This window comes from Corvus hawaiiensis, chromosome 17, assembly GCF_020740725.1.
Source record: "Corvus hawaiiensis isolate bCorHaw1 chromosome 17, bCorHaw1.pri.cur, whole genome shotgun sequence".
NCBI classification, from domain to species: domain Eukaryota; kingdom Metazoa; phylum Chordata; class Aves; order Passeriformes; family Corvidae; genus Corvus; species Corvus hawaiiensis.
Genome location: NC_063229.1, coordinates 2,713,919 through 2,736,931, shown reverse-complemented (window position 1 = coordinate 2,736,931; position 23,013 = coordinate 2,713,919). Strand labels below are relative to the sequence as shown.

The 23,013-nt window shown below is 53.4% G+C and overlaps 1 protein-coding gene and 1 long non-coding RNA gene across 2 annotated transcripts in view; both read left to right on the top strand.

Moving 5' to 3' along the window:
• Nucleotides 1–349: 349 nt before the first annotated feature.
• LOC125334967 (centrosome-associated protein CEP250-like) overlaps nt 350–23,013 on the top strand; it is a 46,400-nt gene continuing 23,736 nt past the window's right edge. Inside the window, exons 1-6 of the mRNA XM_048322206.1 lie at nt 350–550; nt 1,670–1,798; nt 3,217–3,389; nt 4,689–4,816; nt 5,007–5,164; nt 5,900–6,079. Of these exons, the coding sequence (XP_048178163.1) occupies nt 350–550; nt 1,670–1,798; nt 3,217–3,389; nt 4,689–4,816; nt 5,007–5,164; nt 5,900–6,079 (969 nt within the window). The remainder of the gene's footprint in view (nt 551–1,669; nt 1,799–3,216; nt 3,390–4,688; nt 4,817–5,006; nt 5,165–5,899; nt 6,080–23,013) is intronic.
• Nucleotides 10,160–11,961, top strand: LOC125334932. The gene is made up of 3 exons (XR_007207281.1): nt 10,160–10,219; nt 10,817–10,971; nt 11,914–11,961. It is a non-coding gene; the product is annotated as an uncharacterized LOC125334932 (long non-coding RNA).

Here is a 23,013-nt window from a genome sequence, read left to right as displayed (position 1 = left end):
TGCTTAGCATGGGCTTGGAATCCTGGCTGCAGTTCTGGCAGCTGCTCCCCAAAGGAACACTCGAGTGGAGCTGCAAGAGGTCGGGGAAGGGCAGAAAGGGAGCTGGGATGGGCTGAGTGAGCTGGGAAAGACTCAGCGTCAAGGGTGGCCCCAGCAAAGGTCTGAGGCATCCCGAGAGGCAGAGAGAGAGGGGCAGCCTTTGCCTGCCTGTGGCAGGAGTCCCGATCTGGTATGAAAAGCAAACCCAGAGAGGGAATGAGTGACCTCCCTGTTTTGGCAGCGTGAACGGGAACTGTATGAGGAGCAGATGGGAGATCTGAAAAAGAAGAATGAAATTAATACACCGGAGATGCGAACTCATAAAGAAAACCCCCAACAATTGGAAGTGGACAGGGAAGCCAAGCAGGAACAGTTGGAGCATGGGGCTGCTGCTTTGAAGAAATGGCAAGAGACCGCTCAAGTCCTGAGTGCTGCACTGAGCAAGAGTGAAATTTCCAAAGGGGCTCTGAAGAAAGACTTGGACATCCTGAAGGAAAGGCTTCGTCTCCAGGTAGGCACTGGCATTGATCTTCAGTGCACTGCAACGTCTCTCAGTGATTCCAATGAAGTTTCCCATGAAGAGGTGGGATTCTAGATCCCTGTCAGTCTAGGCCTGCTGGGGCAAAGCAGCCCGGGCTGCAGCAGGCAGCCTTGTGTGTCTGCCTGGCTCCAGCCAGAGACCATTGGCTGCCAGATTGCTTGCTGGCACGCCTGGAACGACTGATGCAGCTCTGGAGCTGCTGTTCAAATCAGCTCCAGGCCAAAAGCTGGGCATGGGGAATTGCTTCTCCCGTGCCCAGGCAAGGGGAGGCAACAGGTGGGGGTTGGATTTGGTGTGGAAAGGAATGGAGCAGGTGAGCAGAGTGATGGACTGAAGTGAGCAGAGTTCTGTAGCGAGGGCTGAAGAGCAGCTGCACTGCTGGAGCTTTGAGGATGCTTCCTGAGATGGAGATTTCTGAGGGACAGCTCTTGTGGTGTTTGAAATAAGGGATCATCTCCTCTCTGAATTCCCAGCAGGCTGTTGGAGCAGAAGCGGAGCAGCTGTTATTTCTCTCAGACACCAGCATGGAACTTCAGAAATCATTTGCATCTTTAGACGAGGAGAAGACCGAGAGGCCTGAATTAATCACTGAGCTCCGGAGAACTTTTGACCAGGTAAAATGGGCTTTTGCTACCTCTGCAAAGCCTCAGGCTCCTCTGGAACACAAGCCCATGGTGTCAGGAAAGAAGAGTTGGAGGAGTTTCAAGGCCTCAGCAGTGCTTGAGGGCTCATTCTCCCCCTGGGCTTCATTGCTCACATTGTGCCCTGCTCCCGTTTGGAATGCTCTGAAGTTTGGGAGAGGGAGAGTTTGCTCCCTGTCCCTGGGCTGGCTGTGCAGGAGCTTGCTGTTTAGATCAGCTCCAGGCCAAAAGCTGGGCATGGGGATCTGCTGCTCCCTTGCCCAGGCAAGGGGAGGCAACACGTGGGGGTGAGCAGAGTGATGGACTGAAGTGAGCAGAGTTCTGTAGCAAGGGCTGAAGAGCAGCTGCACTGCTGGAGCTTTGAGGATGCTTCCCGAGATGGAGATTTCTGAGGGACAGCTCTTGTGGTGTTTGAAATAAGGGAATCATCTCCTCTCTGAATACCCAGCAGGCTGTTGGAGCAGAAGGGAAGCGGCTGTCAGAGCGCTCCAGGAAGGGTGTGGAATGTGTGCGGGACCAGGTTGCAGCAGCAGCAAAAGACAAGCCAGAGAAGCGTGAGCTCAGGAGAACTTTTGAGGTAAAGTGGGCTTTCACTGCCTCTGCAGAGCCTCAGGCTCCTCTGGAACATGACACGTGTGCCCAGGCAGTGCTCTGGAGTCCTCTGCTTGTTTCCTTGCCTCTCCCTGTCCCTGCTGTGGGCGCACCCTTTTGTTTGTTCTCTCTGTTGTGGCAGCCCATGGCTTTCACAAAGGCACCTTCACTCCGCTGCCTCCCTCCCTGGCCCCGTGTCCCCGGACACACACTGGCCTCTCCTGCACAGCCCCCAGCGAGAGCTCTTTGCCCCCAGTGTTGTCTGGTGCAATTGAGGGTCTCTGAGCAGAGATCTCCTCGCCTTGATGTCCAGAGGTCCTTTTGCCCCATGTTTGCTGACAGGTTTCTGTGTCCCCTTCTCCCATCCAACATGCAGGTGGAACCTGAAGGGAGGAGTGTCCAGAGAATCTTTAGGAAAGTCTATCTCTCGGGTACCATTAGAGTGGATGCTCCCCAGTCTGCCCAGCACAGCAGGTCGACTTCTGGACAGGTGAGAACAGCGTCTTCCTTGGTGGGAGGAACACAGCCCTTGGCAAAGCACATGTCCCTCAGAAAGCAGAGGAGCAGCTGTGAGCTGAGCCGTTTTCCCCAAGCCAGGCAAGCCCTGAGCGCTGCTCCCAGGGCTGGCATCTCCTCTGCTCCAGAGCAGACAGAGGGCACCGTGCTGGAGCTGCTGTGGCTGCAGCCGCTGCAGAGCAAGCAGGAGGTGGGAGCAGCTGGCTCTCTGCTGCCAGCCAGCCCAGCAGCCACAAGCCCGTGGTGTCAGGAAAGAAGAGTTGGAGGAGTTTCAAGGCCTCAGCAGTGCTTGAAGGCTCATTCTCCCCCTGGGCTTCGTTGCTCACATTGTGCCCTGCTCCCATTTGGAATGCTCTGAAGTTTGGGAGAGGGAGAGTTTGCTCCCTGTCCCTGGGCTGGCTGTGCAGGAGCTTGCTGTTTAGATCAGCTCCAGGCCAAAAGCTGGGCATGGGGATCTGCTTCTCCCGTGCCCAGGCAAGGGGTGGCAACACGTGGGGGTGAGCAGAGTGATGGACTGAAGTGAGCAGAGTTTTGTAGCGAGGGCTGAACAGCAGCTGCACTGCTGGTGCTTAGAGTAAAGTGTATTGGCAGTTGTGGAAGATGCAGTATTTTTGGGTGAGCACACAGAATTTGGGGCAGGGATGTTTTTCGGGAAGGAGCAATCTGGTGCCAGGCAAGCCAGCAGGGCCTGACACAGCACTTCCAAGGAAACAGTGCCAGAGGCTTTTGGCAGCCCAGGGTATGGGAGCTGCAGAGGGCAGATGCTGTGAAACTTTGAGCCCAGAGCACAGGAGCTCCCTGTCCTCTGGCTGCCTGCGAGGTGGCACTGGCTGGCTCTGCACAGGGCTCCTGAGGAAGGGCTTGAGCTGTACCTTGTCCTGCTTCCAGGTTTCCCAGGAGCAAGAGTCGTCGAGCAGGGCTCTGGAGCAGCTGCACCAGGAACTGGCCCAGGTGTGCAGAGAGAAGGAGCTGCTGGGCCAGGAGAAGGCTGCCCTTGAGGGCCGACTGGCAGCCATGGAGTGTCACAAACAAGACCTTTCCAAGCAGCTGGCAGAGACCAGGTAAAGGCAGGGAGGAGACCCTTTCCAGATGCTTTTACCTTGCATGGACAGAAAATGGAAGTCTCAAGAAAAAGAAATATGCCACAATGTGAAGGTTATTTTTCTGACATCTAAAGCCAGCAAAGCTGTCGTGAGCCTTGGGCTTCTGTTTGTGCCGCCCAGCACACTCATGTGGGAAGTCAAAAGCAAGCCACCCGGCCCTGAATTGAGTAGTAGTTAAACCATGCAGCTGTTGAGTGAAACCTCATGTTTTTCTTGGGTTTAGTTCCTTGTTCTGGGCATTGAGGTGATTGAGATCCCTCTTTCCTTCCTAAGTAGCTTGACACAATCCTGATCTTCAGAACTGAAGCTTCAGAATTCCAGGCTCTGACCTTGGGATGTTGGCAGTAGCACGCTGCCATTCAGGGGGAAGCCAGAGGCTCCTGCTGAAAATGCTGAGGGCCTTCTGCTTCCAAGCAGACTCTTGAGAAGTGTGAGGCAGGACCTAGAGCTGGTTAGAGAGCGGCAGGGAAACCTCTTTGGAATTGTTGACAACCCCTCGGGAATCTTGCTGAGGGTTGATGGGCACCCACCTGTCAAACCTGCCAAGGTCCTTTTGGATGGTCCCTCTCACTCTCCAAAGAAGGACAAGACTTGGGCTACTGCCTGCTTAGCTGGCAACACTAAAATAAAGGTGGCAAGTCTATTCCTTGACCATGCAGGAGTTTAAACTGCAGTCTCTGCATTCAGGTAGTTGTTGTTCAGGCAACATAGTGTTCTGAATTTTTACAAGTGCTGCCACGACCATGAGATTTTACTGTATCATGCAAAGTAGTTCTGAAGTCTCTTAAATACAGGGTGTCTGGAAAATTATGTACCTTTATGTCCATGATGAAGAGAGTTAACAAGTCAGGGGTGAGCCAGGACGAGAGTCTGTTCTGTCCCCCTGCAGAGCAGCTTGGAAGTGCTGATGAGAGAAGGGCTGTGAGCAGAGGCTGGGCTTTTGCTCGTCAGCCCAGCCTGTGTGGGCACAGCTAGCCAGGGTCATAGGTCAGGAACAGCAGCTGAAGGTTCGGCTGTTGAGGTCACGTTGGGCTGGGCTGTCTGTGCTGTGCCAGGCCATAAGGAAGGCCTGGGCACTCCCTCAGAGGGCCCTGCTTTGCTATTGAAATGGCACAAATGGGCCTTCTCTGTACAAGTTTCCATGCAAGCCATTTTGCATTCTCAGGCCTGGGGACCTTGAGCCACGTTGTCCTGGAATAACTGCCTGGGAGTGTCAGGAGCGAGCAGCTCATGTCTCTCCGTATTTGCAACCTGTAGGTCAGCGAAGGAGAGCCTGGAATCCAGCCTGTTTGCTGCTCAGCAGCAGATATCTCAGCTGGAGATCACCAGCAACCATCTGGAGGCTCAAGTGCTCACAGTCACACAGGCCAAGGAGGCGCTCCAAGGTGAGAACCTCGTGTGCTTTGTTTGTGGTGCCGCCCCTGCCTAGAGAAGCTGCTGTAAAGCCTCCTCTGTCTGCAGGGCTTCTGAGGAGCGTTGGGGCTGGAGGCAGGGCCCTCCTACGCCGACACTGGAAGGGCCTGAGTCAGTAAAGGCAGTAAAGACTCTGAATCTTGCTGTTGGTCATGTTTGCAGGAGAAGTGCAGTGCCTCCAACGTGAGCTGGAAGCAGAGAGAGCTCTCAGGAAGCAGGAGCAGGAAGACACAGCGCAACAGCTCTTGCAGGCAGAGCAGCAGCGTCAGGAAAGCGGAACTGCTCAGCAGGTGGAAATAAACAAGCTCCTGCAAGACCTGGTAGGTGACAATAGGCTTCTGAATTGTCCAAGCCGGCCCTGGGGGCTGGTTTAGCACCAGCAGAGCCTGAGGGTGTGAAAGGGCAGCAATCCTCTGCCAGAGGCCTCCCACTGCTGGGCCGGGCAGGAGAGGCGGCGGCTTGGACTCGGAGGCGCATGAAGACCCCCAGGATGGTGCTGGGCCAGTAAATGCAGCCACGGCTTCCGTGAGGGCGTAAGACGAGTTCCAGAGCAGCTTGGGCAGTGCCCACCCAAAGCGTGGCAGCCCAGGGCAGGATCTTCCCCGAGTCCCACCTGCCACGGAGCAGATGCCAGCGTGGAGCAGATGCCAACAGTGCTGCTGGCTGCAGGCGTGGGAACTCGGTTCCTGTCTTGCTGTGCTCCCAGGGTGGACAGCGGGATTAGCTTTGGGCTGGAAGCAAATGGAACAGGCCCCGGTCCTTCAGTGCTTGTGACTGGGGCATCAGGGTGCCAGAAGGTGACACCTCCTTTTCTGAATGGTTGGACTCAATGCTGGTGCAGGTCTTTCCCAACAGAAATGATTCCATGGTTCTGTGATTCTTGCACCTGCTGAGCCTCCTTTTAAATTCCCTGACAGGACACGGTTTCTGGAGAGCAGAGAGCCAGTGCTGTTGTCTTTTCAGGTTGGGGTTTGTGGGAGGGATGAAGCTTCACGGTTTTCAGCGAGGAGCTTGCCTGGGGACTGCAACTTGAAGATTTTTCCTCCCCTCCGCAGGCAAGTGAGCGGGAAAGGCACCATGCAGAGATGCAGGAGACGCTGCAGCAATGGGGAAAAGAGAAGGCAGAGAGAGAGCAGGAGCACGAGAAGGTGCTGTTTGAGATGAGGCAGAAAGTTGCCACCCTGCAGGCTCAAAGAGAAGAGGAACGAACTAGATTTGAAAATGCCAAGCGAGAGGTAATGATTGTGCAAGGAGAATTGGTGTGATTTTTTGCAAGGCTGGAGCTGTGGGAGATGGCAGGCTATGGGGCTGTGTGGAGCATGCCCTCTATGTCTTCTACATTGAATTTGGGGAGGTGAAAGGTGAACAGGGCTATCTTTGGGCCCAGGAATGAGCCCTCTCCTAGGAAGCCAGGCAGAAACATCAGCTTTCCGTTGGGATTTTTGTGCTGCTCTTGTGCTCTGTTTTTCCAAGACTTACCTCGGAGGATCTGCACTGTTCTCTTACGGGTCCTCTTTTGGTGTGTACTGGTCGGTGTCCATAGCCAAACGGAGTTTGTAGGACTTTTCTTTTGTGGGCACAGGGAGGGCGCAGCAGGAACGCTGACAAGAGAAAAATCTTTTTAAAGACTCGCCTGGAGTATTTCTGAACAGCAACCCAGAGATGTCTCCTGGGCTGTGTTCTAAGTCACTTCGTGGGAAGCTGTGTCCCCCCAGGGCAGACAGTGGCTCAGGGGAGCAGCAGCCGAGTGCTCTGAGAGCGCGTGAGCCCATCAGTCTTTGCCTCTTGGCACACAGAGTTTGCAGGGCAAGTGTCAAGCCCTCTGCTCTTTCCTTCTGTGCAGGTCCTGCTGGAAAAGCAGAAGGAGAAGAATTCTTTATCAAAGACACTGCTCCAAACTCGGGGACAGCTAAGCCGAGCCTGCCAGCAGGTGCAGCAGCTCAGGCAGGAGGTGAAAGAGCAGCAAGAGAAGGGGCAGGTAAGTCTGAGCAGGCAAGGAACAGAGTGCAGGGCAGTGGCAGGGGCACAAAAGGCAGGTGCTGGGAGTGAGGAGGCAAGGGCTGCTTCAGGCCCTGGCAGCACAGAGCCTGGCAAGCTCCAGAGCTCAGGCCCGGGAAGGAAGGCTTGCAATGGAAGCAGAGCTGGGTAGAGAAGCCAAAAGAAGTCGCTGAAGGAATGGGATTTTGAGACAGCAAGTGGGAAAAGCTGAGCCTGAGGGCAGGTCCCAGGAAGTTGCTCTGCATTTTGTTGCCAGACCATCGAGGCAAAGCTGCAAGCTGAGCTGCAGGAAGCTCGGAGGGAAATCCAGGCAGCGCAGAAGAGGCACAAGGAAGAACTACGAGGCATCAAAGAGGAAATGAATCTCCTCCTTGAGCAGAGGGAGGCTCTACAAAAGCAGGTGAGTGAAACAGCAGTGGCACTGCAGCATCCAGCAGGGGGTCTGTGCCCTTCTTGCTTTTCCATGGCAGAGCAGCAGCTGCTGGGGTGGTCCCTGGGGCTGCCTCGTGCTCTGGGCTCCTTGGCAGCTGCTCTGCAGGACCCTCAGTGCTCTGCTGAATCTCAGCTGCTGCCCTGGACAGCTGGGCTAGTCCTCTGGGCTGTTGGCCAGCAACCATCAGCATGGATTCCTGCTGGCCTCTTCTTGCTAGCCTTGGTGTGGGAGGTGCTTTTTCAGGTGCCCTTGGTGGGCCACGTAGAGATTGAAACAAGTTGTGTGTATGCATTGTGAATCTGGTGCTCTGAGGACAGGGAGAAATGGAAAGTTGGCCTTTGCCTTTTCTCACAGCCTCTGCTGTGGCTGACAGTGACAGGCTGTGGCTGTAGCCTCTGACTGCTTTGTTCTGTTTGACTGGAGGTGGGAGAGTTGACATCTCAGCTGGCAGCCTCCAGAGAGTCCCAGGCAACGATTGTTCAGAGAGCCCAGCAAGATGTGAGCTGGGCCCAGGAGCAGTCAAGGCAGAAGCTGTTGGAGGTTGAGCACCTCCAGAAGATGCTGGAGGAGGCAGAACATCAGAACAAGGAGCTGCAAGTGCACCTGAAGAACTTGGAGATGGAAAGGAGTCAATGGGAAGAAGTGGCACACCAAAATTCAGGATTTCGGGCTTCCTTGGACGCCCTGGAGAAGGAAAAAGCCAGGTAAATGAAAGCCTGTGGGACTCTGCCTTGTGGGAATGGATTCCCTCTTTGCCATCTTTGCACCTGCCAGGGGCTCTGGCAGCATCTCCTACGTGGCAGAGTTCTGAACTCTCCGTGCAGACGCGTCTCGTTGTCTGGATGTTGTGTTTCATTTTCTTTTCTTTCAAGCCTTCAGTTAGAGTTTTTCTGAAGACAAAGGCTTTTGGAGTAGCTCTTTCCCTCTGGGGGTGTGTTCTGTTGTGAGGTGGGTGTGCTAACACTGCCCAAGCTGCAGTGTAAGGAGCTGGACACATCCAGCAGCTCCGCCTTGGGTCCTGTAACTTGAAGCCTTTGGCATCTGGATCAGCCTGGCAGCCTGATGCCTTTGCTTGGCAGAACCATCTCAAGGCCCTGATTGCTGACCTAGGCCAGATTCCCCTCAAAGGCACCCAAGAACCAAGAATGTCTCTGTTGCATCGTTCCTCAGAAAATGCCCCCAGGTGCCTGGAGGGGCTCAAGCAGGGTCCCTGCCACCCTCCAGAGTCACAGGCAATACTGACTGTGCAAAGAATGCAAGAAACAAGACCAAGGTTGGCGGGGCTCCTCCAGCTGACCAAGTCCTGCCGGTCTTCAGTGCCGCAGGATTCTTCTTCCAAGAAGAAGACAAAGAAAAGGCAGGGCACTCTTGCTTGCCTGCAGGTTGCTGCATCTTCCATCAGGTTGTGCTCCAAGGCTCTGTTGCCACTTCTGCTATCGGCCTTTGTTTCTCCAGCTGGAAGTAGGATGGGTGCTGGTAAATCTTAGGGAACTTCCCCGAGATCCGCTGGCTGTAGGGTGCTGCTCCTCCTACCTGGACATACAAGATGGGGCAAGGAAATGTCTCTTCCATGTTGACCAAACCTTTCCCCCTTGGAGCCTGGGTAGTCAGAAGAAAACTCTTCCTCTCCCCTAATCTCTTCATTGCAAGACTTTGTTAGGTCTGCATTCACATTCCCATCTCAAGAAGAAGGTAGGACATGTAGGCAGGAACTCCCCATTCTTTCATGAATAAAAGCAGAGTGGGCACATGCTGGGCTGTGACTGCAGGGGGGACGAACAAACGGCCACGTTGTTTAGACAAACCTCATCAGACAGAGCAGTTTTCCCCGAGGTGGTGCGAGTCCTAAGAGTTCCTAAAATGTGATACCGTGTAGTAATGAGTTGCATGCTTCCCTTTTAGGCTGATTCTGTCTCTGGAGGAAAAGAACCTGTGCCTCAGAACACTGGAAGAAAAGAACCAGGCACTGAACAATCAGGTGTGTCATCTGCATTCTGTGCTTCAGGAGACCGAGCAGCTGTATTCTGAGCTTAGAAGACAACTGCTGGAGCTCAACACCCAGGTAATCTGTGCCCTGGCATCCTCTTCTCCAGGGACACACATCATCACCTTTGGCTTGGAGGCCCCAACTGCTTTCCCCTCCCAGCAGCATCCACTGCTGCCGTGTTCTGCCCCGGGGTGCTGCTGCACCCACAGGCCAAGGCTGGATCTGGTGTCTGCTGCCGATGTTTTCCCCCGTTCTCTCCCGGGTCCCAGCAGGAAATGTGGGAGGAGAAGCAGCAGCAGACTCCTTTGGAGCTTCTCCATCCCTCTGTTAGCAGTGTTGTCCCAGATGGAGTTGGTGCCTGTGCTGGGCACCAAGCAATGTGGGCACACAGACGTGGCTATGGCAGGCTGGGGAGGGCACTTCCACCACAGCCAGTTCAGCCGGTGTTCAGAGCTGCAGCCTCAAGGATGCCCATTGGCTCCCTTTCCCTGTTTTCAGGACATTTGTTTCCGTTGGAATCCTTGGCTCTGTGCCTTTTGTTTTGGGCACGTTTTTTTGCCTGAAGTCATTTCTCCTTTGTTGCTTGCTCTACTGCCTGCTCTGCTGCCTCAGGAGCAGCCCTGTCCCTGAGGCTCTGTGCATCCATCTTCCAGATGCGGGCCCTGCAGGAGGCAGTGCTGGAGATGGAGGCTACCCAGGCAACTCGAGAGAAGCAGCTGCTGCAGGAGCTGGAGGAGTCCCGAGCAGGAGAACGGAGCTTGAGGGACTCTGTGCAGGTGCTGGAGGCTGAGGTGTCTGAGCTGCGTAGGAAGCCCCAGAGCTCTGATGACAAAGCACTTTCATTGGCCATAAAGTTTAACACCTCAGAGCTGGAGCTGAGGAAGACACAGGCTCAGAGGGACAATCTCAGAGCCCGCAACCAGGAGCTGCAGCAAGAGTTGGAGGAAAGTGAGCAAGGTAGAGCTTCTCCTCTCGCACCCACTGCCCCATCCTGTCTCGCCAGCAGGGATCTCTGATCCCATGCAGAGCAAAAGTGCCCAGAGATGGCAGAGGGGAAGAACAACCAGCAGGAGATTTATCCATCCAGTGCCAGTGAAAGCGTTTTCTCGAGAAAGATGCCGTGGCTGGCAGTGCCATCTGGCTGTGCTATGGCTGATCCCGTGCACAGGTGGTGCCTTTCAGGTGCTGTGTCTGTGCTGAGGAGCTGTAGCTGGATGCCTCAGCTCGATTCCCCCCAACTCCAGGCCCTGCCAGAGCCTCCAGGCTATTGGCCTCTCTGGAGCAGGGCTGCACAGGCATCCCCGCTCCTTTGTCTCTCTTGGATTGCTCACTCTGCACAAGCCCAAGAGCAAAGACACTTTCCTATTCCTCTGAACCTTACCCCTTTGATTCCTGCTTTTTTCTCCTTCATTTCTGTCAGCTTTGGAAGCCCTTGTGGCCTTAGGGGCTGGCAAACACAGGCAGGCTGAGAAGACAGTGCTGTTGTCCCTGCAGGATGCACATCAGTTTGCCTTTGCTTTGCTGTTCTCATTCTCCTTCTCCTTCCTGCTGCAGCGATGTGGAGGGCAGAACACCAGAAGACCTCTCGAGAAACTGCCCTGGAGAAAGAGGCCATTGCCCTGAAGGAAGAGGCTGTGACTCTTCATCAGGAGGTGGCACCTCTGCAGAGGAAACTGGAGAGCCTGGAGAAGGAAAGGAAGGATGTGCTGGTGAGAACGGCAGATGCCATGAAGGGCCATTTCCTAGCTATGTTTGGCCCTTGTGTTAATAGTTCTAAGGAGCACCTCTTTGCAGTTGAACTTGTCAAATTGCATTCTTCTGAATAAGGAGGAAAAGATGTCATAGTCATGTCAAAGCCAGTTAGTGCTGAGGCTGCTGGTTCTCCTCCATGCTGGAGTTTTGTGCCCTACAAGCTGTAGTTCTCAATGTCCACACTGGCTCCATGGACATTGCATGGTCTGGGCAATTCCTCGTGTCCAAACCCACGTTCAGATTTCAAATACCTGGACCTGGAACGAGGGGTGAGAAGGCCAAGTTTGCTGTTAATAGAAAGGTGTTTGGCCTTGGCCATCAGAGAGCAGCCAGTGGGGAGAAAAGAGAGAAAAGCAAAGTGCTGATGCAGATAAGGACGTGTGCCTGCAAGGGGAGAACTCGTCCTGAGTGGCAGCAGAGAATGACAGACTGATGTGGCCATTGCTGCTCCAAGAGAGGGCAGTGGGGCTCTCGGGGATGGTGCCATGGAAACTCTACACAGGAGAGCTCAAAAACCACTCCTGTCAGCCCAACTGCAGGGAATGAATTGCTGGGGGTGTTTGCTCTTCCCTTTCTCCCTGATGGAGAGCACATCCTCATTTAGGCACTGCCTAAATCCTGCTTAGCATGGGCTTGGAATCCTGGCTGCAGTTCTGGCAGCTGCTCCCCAAAGGAACACTCGAGTGGAGCTGCAAGAGGTCGGGGAAGGGCAGAAAGGGAGCTGGGACGGGCTGAGTGAGCTGGGAAAGACTCAGCGTCAAGGGTGGCCCCAGCAAAGGTCTGAGGCATCCCGAGAGGCAGAGAGAGAGGGGCAGCCTTTGCCTGCCTGTGGCAGGAGTCCCGATCTGGTATGAAAAGCAAACCCAGAGAGGGAATGAGTGACCTCCCTGTTTTGGCAGCGTGAACGGGAACTGTACGAGGAGCAGATGGGAGATCTGAAAAAGAAGAATGAAATTAATACACCGGAGATGCGAACTCATAAGGAAAACCCCCAACAACTGGAAGTGGACAGGGAAGCCAAGCAGGAACAGTTGGAGCATGGGGCTGCTGCTTTGAAGGAATGGCAAGAGACCGCTCAAGTCCTGAGTGCTGCACTGAGCAAGTGTGAAATTTCCAAAGGGGCTCTGAAGAAAGACTTGGACATCCTGAAGGAAAGGCTTCGTCTCCAGGTAGGCACTGGCATTGATCTTCAGTGCACTGCAACGTCTCTCAGTGATTCCAATGAAGTTTCCCATGAAGAGGTGGGATTCTAGATCCCTGTCAGTCTAGGCCTGCTGGGGCAAAGCAGCCCGGGCTGCAGCAGGCAGCCTTGTGTGTCTGCCTGGCTCCAGCCAGAGACCATTGGCTGCCAGATTGTTTGCTGGCACGCCTGGAACGACTGATGCAGCTCTGGAGCTGCTGTTCAAATCAGCTCCAGGCCAAAAGCTGGGCATGGGGAATTGCTTCTCCCGTGCCCAGGCAAGGGGAGGCAACAGGTGGGGGTTGGATTTGGTGTGGAAAAAAGGAATGGAGCAGGTGAGCAGAGTGATGGACTGAAGTGAGCAGAGTTCTGTAGCAAGGGCTGAAGAGCAGCTGCACTGCTGGAGCTTTGAGGATGCTTCCTGAGATGGAGATTTCTGAGGGACAGCTCTTGTGGTGTTTGAAATAAGGGAATCATCTCCTCTCTGAATACCCAGCAGGCTGTTGGAGCAGAAGGGAAGCGGCTGTCAGAGCGCTCCAGGAAGGGTGTGGAATGTGTGCGGGACCAGGTTGCAGCAGCAGCAAAAGACAAGCCAGAGAAGCGTGAGCTCAGGAGAACTTTCGAGGTAAAGTGGGCTTTCGCTGCCTCTGCAGAGCCTCAGGCTCCTCTGGAGCATGACACGTGTGCCCAGGCAGTGCTCTGGGGTCCTCTGCTTGTTTCCTTGCCTCTCCCTGTCCCTGCTGTGGGTGCACCCTTTTGTTTGTTCTCTCTGTTGTGGCAGCCCATGGCTTTCACAAAGGCACCTTCACTCCGCTGCCTCCCTCCCTGGCCCCGTGTCCCCGCACACACACTGGCCTCTCCTGCACAGCCCCCAGCGAGAGCTCTTTGCCCCCAGTGTTGTCTGGTGCAATTGAGGGTCTCTGAGCAGAGATCTCCTCGCCTTGATGTCCAGAGGTCCTTTTGCCCCATGTTTGCTGACAGGTTTCTGTGACCCTTTCTCCCATCCAACGTGCAGGTGGAACACGAAGGGAGGAGAATCAGAACTTTTAGGAGAGTGTTCCCCCACACTACTTTACATTGCCTGTCTCCCAGTCTGACCAGCAAAATGCATCAACCTCTGAAAGACAAGAGTCCTCCAGTAGCTCAGGGGAGCTGCAGCCCTCGTGCTGAGGCACAGCCCGTGGAGAAAGGGGTCAGTGGCCCGAATGCATGCTTTGGGAATCAGAGCTGGGTTTCTAAATCCTGTTGGAACTCTCTCTCCCAGACCTGTGGTGGCTGAGGGTTGTATGAGGGAAGGGTTTGCCAGCCGTGAACTGGACTTGTTGATCATCTGAGCTCTGTTCAGGGGCAGTGTGGGAGCCTGTTCCTTTCCCCTTCCCCAGGGGCAGAGTGTTGGTGAGGGCTGGAGTTGGAGGCTGTGTCTGCCCCCACAGCCGGTACCGTGGGGCTGCGGATGCTCCTGCCCGCGTGGGCTTGACTGAGCTGGGCTTTCTGCCTCTTTCAGGTGTCCTTGCTGCAGTCACAGCTGGCCCGAGACCGACAGGACAACCTGGAGAGCTGTGCAGGGAGCAGGCAGGAGATGCTCCCGTTGAGTCACAAGGACCTCCTTACTTCCTAGGCTTGTCAGAGAGGAGCCAGGGTGCAGCTGGATGCAGTCGTAGCCTCAGATTTTGTCCATAGTTTATGTTTAAAGGATTGCAGGTGTAACTGTAGGATTGTAGGATAATAGGTGTAGTCGTTGCAGCAGTCGTAGCCTCAGATTTTGTCCATAGGTTATGTTTAAAGGATTGCAGGTGTAACTGTAGGATTGTAGGATAATAGGTGTAATTGAACCTTTATACAACTGTGTTCCAGAGGATGAAGGATATATTTATAGAAAAGTAAAGTGATTTATCGAAAAATAAAATGATCATGATTAAATGAAAAGATCTTTATCAGAGTTCTTGACTACCCAGTACAGAGAACTATAACTTCCACTATAGTGCATTATATTTGAAGCAACATGGAAGCAGTTATATTCAAGCCAGCAAAACCTATTATTAATTAAAGATTGATGCTTCTCACCCAAACCAATGGCCATGGGCAAATATTTCTGTCAGCCTCAAGGAGTGACCTTGAGGGGCATCCTCACTCCAGGGAGGAATCTGCAGATGGGAGACACGTGACATGAACCACTTTGGTGAGGGCAGGAGAATCCTGCCATGTGTGGAGCTCTTCCATTTGTCCTTAGGAAACTGCAACCTGTTTTTTCTCCGAGTCACAGAATCTCAGGCTGGGGGAGGCTGGAGGCACCTCTGGAGGTCACCTTGCCCAGCCCCCTGCTCCGTCAGGGCCACCCAGAGCCGGCTGCCCAGGATGTGTCCAGGTGGCTTTTGAGTCTCTCCAGGGATGGAGACTCCACCACCTCCCCGGGCACCTGCACCAGTGCTCGGCCACCCTCCCAGTGCAGAAGTGTGTCCTGAGCTCGGAGGGCCCCTCCTATGTGTCAGTCTGTGCCCGTGGCTCCTGGGGCTGTCCCTGGCCCCATCCCCTCTGCGGCCTCCCCCCGGGTATTTGTCCACAGGGAGGAGATGCCCTGAGCCTGCTCTGCTCCAGGCTGGGCAGTCGCAGCTCTCTCAGCCTCTCCTCATGGCAGAGATGCTGCAGTCCCTCCATCACCTTGATGGCCCTGTGCTGGACTCTCTCCAGTCTGTCCCTGTCTCCTGTACTGGGCAGCCCAGCTCTGGGCCCAGCACTCCAGGGCTGCCCTCACTGGTGTGGAGCAGAGCGGAAGGATCCCCTCCCTCCGCCGGCTGTGACACAGCTCCCAGTGCAGCCCAGGACGCTGTTCTGCATTGCTGCAGGAGCACATTTCTGGCTCATGGGCATCCTGGTGTCCAGCAGGACCCTGCCAAACTTTAGTTTTCCAACTGGGTGGCCCCCAGCAGATACGGGTGCCTGTGGTTGTTCCTCCCCAAGGACAGGACTCAGCACTTGTCATTGAACTGTCACCCTCGTTGAACTGTCGTCCCTCTGGATGGCAGCACTTCTCTCTGGCGTATCAGCCACTCCCCCGCTTTTGTGGGAGGGCACAGCCTGCCCCATCACCCAGATGACTAACAAAGGTGTCAGAAAGGACTGCACTCAGCACTGTCCTCCGGGGTACAGCACTAGACTTCATGCCCCTGATCACCAGGGATCCAAGAAGGTAGATTTGGTGCAAGGTGTCTTTGCTTGTATGTACGTATTCAGAAAGACTTGGCACGATTTACAGGGATTTCTGTTCCATATCTCATGTGGGAAAAAATGTAATGATCCATGCTCACTCTTGACTAGTGGCAAAAGTGGTCCTGTTGTTGGTGACAGTGGATGTCACCTGCATGGCAACTGTGCCAGGCTGGTGTGACATACTGTGGGAAGGAGCACTCTGAGGGAGGTAAAAGCTGGGGTGTAGAGATCATTTGAAGGCTGTTCTTCAAGCCATGTAAGTCCCTGGTTTGTGGGCTTCTATGGCTTGATCAGGGACAATTCCTAGGCAAGGGCTGAAACTGTGATTCTGTGAGCTCCTTTCCCTTCCAGATCAGTTTTTCCATTAATGATGAGTGATCGAAGTTGAAACTTGCCCAGCTGATAATGCACTCATCTTCCTATGACCTTTGACAGGAGGGAGGAAGGAGTTCTTGATCCTGGAAATGCTCAAGAACTGCCTGAGGATGAGAAGGTCAGGGGTTGAGGCTGTGAAAAGTACATTTGATAGTGTTGGCTTTCGCAGATGGGTTGTGCATTGTAATGTTGGCTCCGTGAGAGTGGTTCTGTTGTTATGAGGGGAGGAGACTGGGTGTTGACTTTCACTGGGGTTTAGAGCTATTTTTAACAGGAAGGTTGTACTGAGGTAGGAGGATGGTTGTAATTGGATAACATCTAAGCAGTGAGGGAATCGAAACCTCTTGAATGTATGGAAAAGTAACAACTGCCCTAGACAAAGACAACTGCACACGCTCTAAAAAGGTGGGACAGGCGAGGAGCCATGTTAATTAGTTCAGAAAAGGTTTTAATATGAAAAATTATTTGTAAATATGTAACTAGCTGATGCAATACCCAGGGGTATATAAGGGGGGTTGCTGCTGTTGACTGCGTGCCTCTAGCTGTGGCTCTGCACCCAGCGCTGTTACCTTTTGCCTTTGTTGACTTTGTCCCTTATTAAATCTTTCCAACTTTGAAAAGTGAGTTCTATTTCTCACAAGGGCCTAATTTAGAATAAGATAACTTAGCAAGGTGAAAAGCAGAATCACAGCCCTGGCTGACAGGAGATCAATTGAGCAGGGAACTTGTGATCAACCTCATCTCAGAAAGGACGAATGTGGAAGAAAAAATTGTGGAAGAAGAATCAAGTTATCCAGAAGGAGTGAACAGACATTGCTGTGGAAGCAGTAGGGGAGGGGGAGAATAGTCAGGGAGCTCTTGAGCCAGGCATCCACCAGGTGTGAGGACCAGAGGAAGCTACAGGAGCTGTCTGTCATCTTCAAAAAAGCCTGGCCATTGAAGGTGGCTCCTGAGAACAGCAAAGAGTGTTACACCAGTCTTAAAGATGGGCACAAAAAAAGGAGGGTCTGAAGAACTACAGGCTAATCAGCTCCTTTGGAATCCCTGGGAAGGTGATGGAGCAAATGGTCCTGGACACCCTTTCAAGCAACTGCGAGGGAAGGGCACTGGGAACGGCCAGCACAGATTTACCACGGGGAAATCATGGCTGGCCGACCTGATGGACTCTGTGAATAATGGGGGACCAGGGACGGTGCTGCCTGACATTGCAAAACATTCAACAGCCACACAGTCTCCTTACAGCCGGGCTGGCGAGGTATGGACCGAGTGAGCGGCGAAGTGAATGGCAAACTGCCCGAGCCAGCGGGCTCAGTACTGCTGGACCAGGTGCAGGAAGTGGCCAGGCTGTGGTGACAGCACGCACTGATCCTCCTTGGAGCCGGTATTACTGTTGATTAACGACTAATATTTACATGCAGAGGCTGTCTCCTCTAAGCAGATGTGTGTCATGAAACTTTACACCAGCTGTTTATTCCGTCAGGATCATACACATTCATTACAAGGTACTTCCTGGCTAATACATAAACATTACTTTCCTAGAACTAATTTACCCACCTCTGCCCCTTACTGGAAGTCCTTTTATGGTCTTAGAGGGTTGTCTAAAGGGGTCTCTGGTGCTCGTATTTGCTGAGAGCCCCCAAAATTGTAAGTGACCTTGCCTTGAACTTCTCTTAGGGCGTGCACTGGTGTTCCTTGTTACATAACTTTGTCACAAATCCCACTTAGGTTCCTTATTATCTGTTTATCCACTGCTTTCAGCTCTGTTTAGCATCCTGTGCGTCTACTTTTACATTCTTTTATCTAATTTGCTAGTTAGTCTTTAAGCTCTATTTTGCAACCGAAAATTTCTATTCTCCATGTTGTCTGTCACAGTGAGTGGCAGCGATGCATCTTCCTGGCGGGAGCCACCCCCCATTTCTACGGTCCCTGAGGCTGACGGATGTGCCACGCACTGATGTCACGTCCAGCCTCAGCTCAGCTTGCATCCCTTGCCCAGACAGGGGAGACCCACAGGCAGGAGAGACAGAAGCCGTGTGCTCAGGCTACCCTGCCTTGAAGGCACGTAAGCCTCCGCTTTCTACAGCTGCTCAAGGGTCAGGGCACCTGGCAGTGAGCCTTCAGCACCGAGTGATGGCATCCCACTTTTGCAGTCTTGGCCCAACTGAATGACCTGGTCTCGTCAGGAGCTGCCCTTTGACCTTGTCAGGGACCACCCAATGGACATGATGCCATGGCAGCTTGGCACCCCCTGGATTTGCCATCCCTAGCGTGATGGTTCACCTCAGCATAGAATCCCCAACTGGTCTAGGATGGAGGGACCTCAAAGCTCATCCTATGCCCCCCCCGGCCATGGGCAGGGATATCTGCCACCAGACCAGGTTGCTCCAAGGCCCCTCCAACCTGGCCTTGGACACTTCCAGGCATGGGGCAGCCACAGCTTCTCTGGGCACCCTGTGCCAGGGCCTCCCCACCCTCCCAGGTGGGAGAGGGAAGAATTTCTTCTAACCCTGCCCTCTGGAATGGAAAGCCATTCCCCTTGTCCTGGCATTCCAGGCCCACTCCCAGCTCTCCTGGAGCCCCTTTAGGCACTGGAAATGGCTCTAAGGTCTCCCCAGAGCCTTCTCTTCTCCAGGCTGAACACCCGCAGCTCTCCCAGCCCGGCTCGGAGCAGAGGGGCTCCGGCCCTTGGAGCATCTCTGCAGCCTCTCTGAACTCACTCCAGCGGCTCCACATCCTTCTGATGTTGGACCCCAGGGCTGGAGGCAGCTCTGCAGGTGGGATCTCAGCCAAGCAGGGCAGAGGGGCAGAATCCCCCTGTCCCCTGCTGCCCACGCTGTGAGGTCAGCCCAGGACATAGGGGGTTTCTGGGTGACAGTGCAAGGGGCTGGGGCACGTTGAGCTTTTTATCCACCAACACCCCCAAGTCCTTCTCCCCAGGGCGACTCTCGATCCATTCTCTGCCCAGCCCGAGTCTGTGCTTGGGACTGCCCTGATCGCTCTGCGCCGCCCCTTTCTTCACCCGCCGGCCAATCAGCGCGTGGCTCCGGAGGCGCGGGAAGGGCTGAACCAATGGGAGCGCAGCGCGCCTCACGGCGACGGCCAATCAGAGTGCGGTGGCCGTGAGGGACGGGCTGGGGCGGGGGGGAAATGGCGGCAAGAGAGGGAGAGGGGAGGAACATTGGGCGGCCTGGGGGGACCCGCCTGCCGTTTCGGAGGCTCCCAAGCGCTTCAGCTGCCGTTGCGCAGTCCCCCCTCCGCACCGCTTTGCTTGAGAAGGGAGGGGCGGCTCCTGCCGAAACCGCGCTCGGGGAAAACTCCCCACAGGGGTTGGCTGGGCCAGGGGAGGGGGTGGGTGTGCGCCAGCGGTTCCCGCCTCAGCAAAACGTCCCCTCAGGGGTTGGCTGGGCGGAGTCACGACAGGACGGGACGCTCCAGAAGGACCCAAAAAAGACCCCAAACCCCTTCGGAATGTCAGGAAAACTAATCCAAAGCCACCAGAGGTTTATGTCCAAAAAGGAGACAGAGAAATCCTGTTACTTTATTTGCATAAAGGCAGAGATCATGGCCATTTCCTGTGGGGTCTCTCAAGTTGTTGGAGGATCCAGCCTCCTTTTTATCCTAATTTCCTGGCCACATTTCCCTCTGTCTTTCGCCGTTGGCTGAGGTACTTGAGAGGTACAGACTTCCCGAATTGCCTAGGAACAGACTCCCTTCCAATGTGTACTCTCCCCTTCCCTCTCCCCCCCTCCCCACTGTTTTCTTTTGCCTTGTGTTTCTGTTCTTTTTCTCTAAGTCCAGGGATTTAAGGCAGTCTTGAGTGAGTAACACTCCGTGTCAATTAGTGGAATTCCTATGGAATCTTTGGTTCCTCCCATTGCTTCTTTTACCTCTCAGTATCTGACTTTATGTACAGCAGGCCCACAGTTTGTAAAGACGACTTCTCATTCCTGTCAGGAATTTAAACAAAACTGACGAAAATGGAGTAAATTTGAATAAATATGAGTAACTTAAGATGATATTTATGTTGTATTTCAAAAGTGGAGGGTTAAAAGATCATTTGGGCATTAAAGCACCTCAAAAAGACACAAAATGCCTCAACCACATTGGAAAGTTTTAATAAATGTAACTAAAATAGATCTAAATTGACTGAATTGGAATAAATTCAGGACATGGCATTATTTCTGGAATGTGGAGGATGAAAAGGCAATTTTGGTCCTAAAATGCCTCCAGAAAGCCCTGAAAAAGCACCCAGAAGCCTTAAGAGTCCCGAAGGAAAGCTCAGCTGCTCTCCAAAGGCCACAGGTTTCTGGGGGTTCTTACGGATTTGGGGGTGTCCTGGGAGTCTCACCACAGGCCACCATGAGTCCCCAGTGCCGGTGGCTCTGGGCAAGGCGCATTCCCGGCTTTCCCGAACCCCCCCACACCCGAGCCCTGCAGGGGGGGTCCAGTGGTGCCGATCCACATGGAACAGGTCGGTGCAGTTCACCCGGACACTGGACCTGCACAGGCGAGAGAGCGTGGCAGGGGTGGGGCAGGGGAGGGGCAGGGGAGGGGCAGAGCAGGGCAGGGGCCAGGCAGGGGTGAGACAGGGTGGGAACGATGAGGGGAAGGGTGCGGCAGGAATGAGCAAGGGGTGGGGCAGGGGTGGGGCAGGTGAAGGCAGCCCAATAAGTGCCCCCAGAGACCCCGAGAGCTGTCGCAGTGTAATAAATGGTCAAAAGTTTATTTTGTGGTTGAGAAGAAGTTAAAAGTTGCTTGTTAAAAAGATTGGGGATATGCAGTTAACGAGTTAATTGTTATTGCAAGACTGTACGGGTGTAATGGTGGAATGTGTCCACTGGATGGGGATATAACAAGGACCCAATGGGTTTAATAGAAGGAACTTTCTAGTACATTGCTTCGTAGTGTACAAGGGATGAGGACGATGCCCTAGCCAGTGATTGGAGAATGAGCCAACCAATGAAGTGGACTTATTTGAAAATGATTGGTGAGGAATGCACGGAGGTATAGACCAACCAGCGAACAGGAAAGGGACCAATCAGCGCGAGGATTGAAAAGTGCACCGGTCCGGTGGCACCAGAGACTTTAAAAGCTACCTGCACCAAGGGGAGGGGTCCTCCTGCGGAACTTGGGGTCCAAGGGAGCACCCAGTGGGTCTCACTGTGGGTCTCACTGTCGTTTTTTTGTGTATTGTTTTATTCTGGCCTGTCGCACAGAGCCTTGGCTTATCCTGGGTTCCCGCTCTCAGCGGTTAACAAATAAACGAGTTGACTTTTCCTTTAAAAGTCTCGGCCTCGTTGACAATAGCAGGATCCCGTAACTCACCTCATGTCCCCCTGCTGAGGACCACCCAGAGACCTCCAGGACTCTGTACCCCCCATATCTTCCTCCCCAGCACCCTCAGGACCTCCCAAGAGCCTCCCAGGACCCCCCTGAGATGCCCCGTACCTTTCAGTGGAAGGCTGCTGCTCCCCGTATCTCCCCACCAAAGACCCCCAGGACTCTGTACCCCCCATATCTTCGTCCCAGTCCCCTCCAGAGCCCCCTTAAGCCACCCCAGAACTTGGCAGATACCCCCCCAACCTGTCAGTGTAGGGCCCATACCCCCCAAGCCATCCCAGGGCCCCACAAAACTCCCCCCAGACCTCCCCGGACCCTCTACCCAACCGTATCTCCCTCCTAGACCCCCCAGGACTCTGTATCCCACATATTCCTCCCATATCTCCCCCTATATCCCCTCCCAGCCCTTCCCAGTACCCTCCCCAGGCACCCCCCTATATGTGGCAGTAGAGGGCTGGTGTCCCCCATGGATGAGGAGGGTTTGGGAGGAGGGTGGAAGACCATGGAGTAGCTGGTGGTGGGGGAGGGGGGGGCTTCCCTCCCACCCCTAAACCCCAAGCACTCCCACAGATTCCCTCCCCCCTCCAGCGGGAACTGGAGCAGCTCAGGAGAAAACGTCCTCGGGTGTGCAGCCTGGGGACAGGACTCCCAGATCAGGGGGAAACCCCATGTTATAAACAACCCAGATCCAATATGGAAATGAGTTATTAAAAATTTTATTGAGAACTATAAAATCAGCAAAGCAAAAGGGATTGTGCTGGGAGCATGGCCAGGGGCCAGAGGCTCAATCACAAAATGGTGGTGCTACCTTTTATACCCCTGTGGTTGCATCAGCCTTACGCATATTGATGTACAGTTTTGCATAGTCTCACCCCATGTCACTCTTTTAGGAGCCGGCGCAGTTCTGTTGCAGTGCTCGTCGGGGTCCTCGTTGGATGGAGTCCCACTCCTTTTGTGAAAAACGAGGTTCACTCTCCTGTTAGGATTTAAAAGTTTAATAAAGGACAATAGGGGACAAAGACAATAAAGCAAAAGTCACAGCGCTGGGTGCTTTGGTGCTCAGCCAAGAGCGCACCTGCTATTGCAGAGACACCCCTCTACACACCTGTCCTATTGCATCAGCCTAATGCATATTCATAATCAATCATGCATATTCAGACTTTTCCCCAAGCTAGTTTACCTGTTCCAGGAACTGTTTAGCATGGCTCCTCCTTGGATCTGCCTTTTTAGAGCGCGCGCATTTCCTGGCTGTGGTTTCAGTCAGTTTTTATTATCACCTCCAGGGTGGGCTTTGGTCGATGGTTTCTGCAGACGGCAGTTGCCGATAGCTGGCATGTCAGTAGCAGGGTCTTCATCATGCGTTCATTGGATGTTATCCAACCAAGCAGACAGTTCAATTATCGCAAGCATAACTGTATCAGCTTTTTCACTGTTATGTCTAAGTTTAGTTAATGGCAGAAATAAAGGCATTAGTTATTGTTGCAAAACTGTCTTTATAACAATGATACTTTAACATTAAATCCTTTAACATTATTATTTAAATACTTTATACATATAGCATCCATTTTAACATTTGCGGAAAGCCAATATTATAATATGTATTTATCACACTTTTAGGGCTGTGTCTTCGAAGTTTGGCTAGCAACAGCTTGTCCCACTGCAAACTTACAGAACTGACATTACGGCACACAAAATCATACAACCCTTATAAAAAACCAACTTTACAACCAGACTATTTTAACAACATGAAACATTTTAACATATACCATTGTCTTAATATTTCCCAAGGAAAATATCCTAATACTTAACAGTATAACTCATAATGTAATTCATAACCCATAAACATACGGCGAAAGCCAACTCTCTATAAGTTGTTTGTAACACCCCACAAGAGTAG